At 42.5% G+C, this 4,677-nt stretch overlaps 1 protein-coding gene across 1 annotated transcript; it reads left to right on the top strand.

The window, feature by feature from the left end:
• The first annotated feature begins 1,470 nt into the window (after positions 1–1,470).
• On the top strand, positions 1,471–2,394 carry LOC148046674 (olfactory receptor 10G6-like). Its single transcript, XM_087714879.1, has one exon. It carries the CDS (start codon positions 1,471–1,473, stop codon positions 2,392–2,394), a length of 924 nt encoding a protein of 307 aa, XP_087571005.1.
• The last annotated feature ends 2,283 nt before the right edge of the window (positions 2,395–4,677 follow it).

Below are 4,677 nucleotides of genomic sequence, written 5' to 3' on the forward strand. Positions count from 1 at the left end.
TGTGCATTATTACAAATAAAATATGTGGCACGATTATGTGCCTTTTTTTAGAAAAGAGCTTTGAGCAGAGGGAGTTGGAAAGAGATGCTTGAGAGTGTGACAGAGTATCTGGAAGCAGCGTGAAGTGACAGGAGAGCTAGAGATGGCTTCAGCATAGAATTACTCTGAGAAAGAAGAACAAATTGAGAAGCTTATTCATCAGAACAATATTGAACAAGTATTCCATCTCAGTAATGGCTTGTTGGAACTTCATATCCATGAGAGTAGCTAGCTACCTCTAAACATGGAAAGGATAGATCTTGACAATTGGTAGATCAGACACTAACAAAATTCTAGTACCAACCTGGACATTATTTGGGTCTCTCCTTCCTAATGTTCTTGCTTGACAGCTCGCTGCCATAGATAGGCAAAATATGAAAATGAGAGAAACCGAACTGAATCATTTCACATGGAAGCTGTTTCATAAATGTTAAATACTGCCTGAAGAAGAGGTGGTCGCTGAAGTATAATGCTTAACAGAGATTAACAGAGTTGGAACGGACTTTATAGGTCATCATTTCACATGGAAGCTGTTTCATAAATGTTAAATACTGCCTGAAGAAGAGGTGGTCGCTGAAGTATAATGCTTAACAGAGATTAACAGAGTTGGAACGGACTTTATAGGTCATCTAGTCCATCGCCCCACTCAAGCAGGAGACCCTACACCATTTCTGACAAATGGCAGACCAAGTTCTTCTCAAAAGTCTCAAGTGATGAAGCTCCCACAACTTCCGAAGGCAACTTTTGTTTCATTGGTTGATTGTTCTCACTGTCAGAAAGTTCCTCCTTATTTCTAGATTGAATCTCTCCTTGCTCAGTTTTCATCCATTATTATTCCATGTCTGGACTTCAGGTACTTTGGAGAATAGCTTGACCCCTTTCCTCTCTATGGCAGCCCCTCAAATATTAGAACACTGCTATCATGTTTCCCCTGGTCCTTCTCTTCACTAGACTAGCCATGCCTGTAACTGTTCATTGTAGATTTTAGCTTCCAGTTCCCTAATCACCCTGGTTGCTCTTCTCTGCACTTGTTCTAGAGTCTCAGCATCTTTTTTAGAGTGCGATGACCAAAACTGGCTTCAGTACTCTAGGGGTTGGTGTTACTAGGGTTTTATAGAATGGTATTAGTACCTCACTATAGGACTCATGATTGAAAAATTCTCTTTTTTACGTGACTCCCCTGATATCCAGATCAGGTTCTGGAACAAAACCAGAACTTTTTATGTAAGATGAAGTGGACCTGTTCAGACCTGCTAATGAAGCTTGCTTCTTTGAGGAACCAAGTTTAAGAAATCATGGCATTTCTCCATCTTACACCATCCCCACCAGTCACAGAAAGGTTAGTGCTCTTCAAAAGACCCCTCCCCTCAGTTGCTAATGTGGTCAAAATTGTGTTCATTGCAGAGATAAATGTGGCATACATTGCCTGAAATGGTGTGCGAAAACCAAACAACCCTGATGCATTTTGTCCTCTTGGGATTCCCATACCCACCAATATTACATGTCCCTTTGTTATTCTTTTTTGTGTGCATCTACCTGTTGACTCTTCTTAGTAACTTGCTGGTCTTCTTGGCCACGATCCATGAGCCTCAGCTACATAAGCCGATGTACTGGCTCCTTTGCCACTTAGCCATTGTGGATATCGCCACCTCCACCATTGTGGTACCCAAGATGATCGCTTCCTTTCTGGATGGCAACAAAGGCATCTCATTTGCAGGCTGTGTAACTCAGCTCTTCTTCTACCATTTCGTGGGCTGCACAGAATGCTTCCTTTACACCGTGATGGCTTACGACCGCTTCTTGGCCATCTGCTGGCCGCTTCACTATGGTATCCTCATGAACCGCAAAATTTGCCTTTGGCTTTGTATGGGCACCTGGTTTGGTGGGTGCTTGCATTCAATCATAGAGACAACCCTGACTTTTCACTTGCCCTATGGACCACGGAATGAGGTAAGCTACATCTTTTGTGACATCCCAGCCATGCTGAAGCTGGCCTGTGTGGACACCTCCTTCAATCAGATGTTCACCTTGATTGACATTGGTCTCGTCGCCATGAGTTGTGTTCTACTTATTCTGGTGTCCTATGTCTACATCATCTTTGCTATCCTGAGGATTCGCAATAGCGATGGCCAACGACATGCCTTCTCCACCTGCACTGCTCATGTAATCTTGGTGATAACCTTTTATACACCTCTCGGTTTCACCTACCTGAGGCCAGGAGCAGAAGTTCACCTCGGAGGGGCAGTTGCTATATTCTATACCACGGTGACTCCTTTCCTGAATCCTGTCATATATACGCTCCGAAACAAGGAGATGAAAAATGCCATCTTGAAATTAAAAGGCAGGAAATCTTAATTCTTGGATAACCTGAATGGCCAACTTTCTGAGTCGGTATTTATTCATTTAGTTAGTTAGTTAGGCACTCATATACAAGATAACAGATATAAGAATAAACATGAATAAGAACACAAGAAATGGGTACAAATAGGGACAGTAGGACAGGGACTGTAGGCATGCTGGTGCACTTATGTACGCCCCAACTGACCTCTTAGGAATAGGGTGAGGTCAACAGTAGACAGTTTAAGGTTATAATTATGGGAGTTTGAGGATGTAATAACAGAGTCAGGTAGTGCATTCCAGGCATTGACCACTGTTGATGAAGTTGTATTTTCTGCAATCGAGTTTGGAGCGGTTTACCTTGAGTTTGTATCTATTGTGTGCTTGTGTATTGTTGTGGTTGAAGCTGAAGTAGTCATTGACAGGACATTGTAACAGATAATTTTGTGTACTACGCTTAGGTCAGACCATAGGAAGCATAATTCTAGGTTGTCCAAGCCCAAAATTTCAAGCCTGGTGGCATAAGAGATTCTATTGTGAGCAGAGGAGTGGAGGACTCTTCTCGTGAAATACTTCTGGACTCGCTCAACTGTTTTAATGTCCAATATATAGTGTGGATTCCAGACAGATGAGCTGTATTCGAGAATTGGTCTAGCAAAGGTTTTGTATGCCTAGTTTGCAGTACAATATTACTGGAGAAGAAGCTTTGCAAGATTAGGTTAACAACTTTTAATGCCTCTTTGGCAATGCTGTTACAGTGAGCTCTGGCATATAGATCATTTGAGATGAGTACGCCAAGGTCCTTGACAGGGGGCAAGTCATCTACAAGGTCAAATCTGCCTAGCTTTTATTTGGTGTTCTGATTTTTTTTTGCCAATGTGTAAGACAGAGCATTTATTGATTGAGATTTGGAGTTGCCAATTGTTTGACCATTCTGACACCTAGTCAAGGTCTTTTTGTCAGGAGTGTTGAATAGTTTTATGCCATCAGTGAAGAGAAGGAGAGATGCTATCTCATCATATTGTTTCTGCACCTCAACTTGATCTTGTCTTTTTTTTTACTTCTTTCTTCTCGGAGATGGTTAAGGAGTGGTCAGACAAGAGAGGAAGAAGCCCATAGTCACTTAACAGTGAGGAAAAAAAAACTGAAGAAAGACCCTTCTTAATGGATCAAGTCTTTAAAAATGATGGTGGGAATTTTGTACTTTCAAATCTACAAGGTGTTACTAATGATCTGCGGTGGTGCAGTGGTTAGAGTCAGTGGTGGGATTCACCAGCTTGGTTGGTATGGCATGACTTGGTGGGCATGGCTTGGTGGGTGTGGCAGGGGAAGGATACTGTAAAATCCCCATTCCCTCCCCACTCCAGGGATAGAACACTGTAAAATCCCCATTCCCTCCTCATTCCAGGAGAAGGATACTGTAAAATCCCCATTCCCTCCTCACTCCGGGGGAAGGATACTGTAAAATCTCCATTCCCTCCTCACTCCAGGAGAAGGAGACTGTAAAATCTCCATTCCCTCCCCACTCCAGGGGAAGGATACTGTAAAATTCCCATTCCCTCCCCACTCCAGGGGAAGGATACTGTAAAATCTCCATTCCCTCCACACTCCAGGGGAAGGATATACTGCAAAAGCCCCATTTTCTCCTGATCAGTTGGGACTCGGGAGGCAGAGAATAGATGGGGGCAGGGCCAGTCAGAGGTGGTATTTACTGGCTCTCTGGACTACTCAAAATTTCTGCTTCCAATTCTCCAGAACTGTTCAGAACCTGCTGAATACCACCTCAGGTTAGAGGGAAGTACTGCAGGCTACTTCTGCTGACTGCCTGCAATTTGGCAGTTGAACTCTCACCAGGCTCAAGGTTGACTCAACCTTCCATCCTTCTTAAGTTGAGTAAAATGAGGACCCAGATTGTTGGAGGCAATATGCTGACTCTGTAAACGCTTTAGAGAAGGCTGTAAAGCGCTGTAAAGCAGTATATACTGTAAGCCTAAGTGCTTTTGCTAATGTAGTCTTACAATAAAGCAGAATTAGTTATTCTACTCCTCTTTCCTGACTGGTTAACTTGACACTTAGAGAACATCTTCTTAGAGACTATTGATATCTTATGATTGATCTCTTGTTATTTGTATTTTATGATTAATGATTGTAATTATGATTTGTGGTTGTATGTGTGCACACCGAGAGCTTATGCACCAGAGACCAATTCTAAAAGAGGGACTAGAAATAAAAATTACCGTATTTTTCAGACTATAAGACACACCTTTTTTCCTCAAAAAAGAGGCTGAAAATCTGGCTGCG

The sequence above is a fragment of the Thamnophis sirtalis genome, unplaced genomic scaffold, assembly GCF_051295495.1.
Source record: "Thamnophis sirtalis isolate CommonGarterSnake01/CBP01778 unplaced genomic scaffold, rThaSir2_p1.2 scaffold_4, whole genome shotgun sequence".
NCBI lineage: Eukaryota > Metazoa > Chordata > Lepidosauria > Squamata > Natricidae > Thamnophis > Thamnophis sirtalis.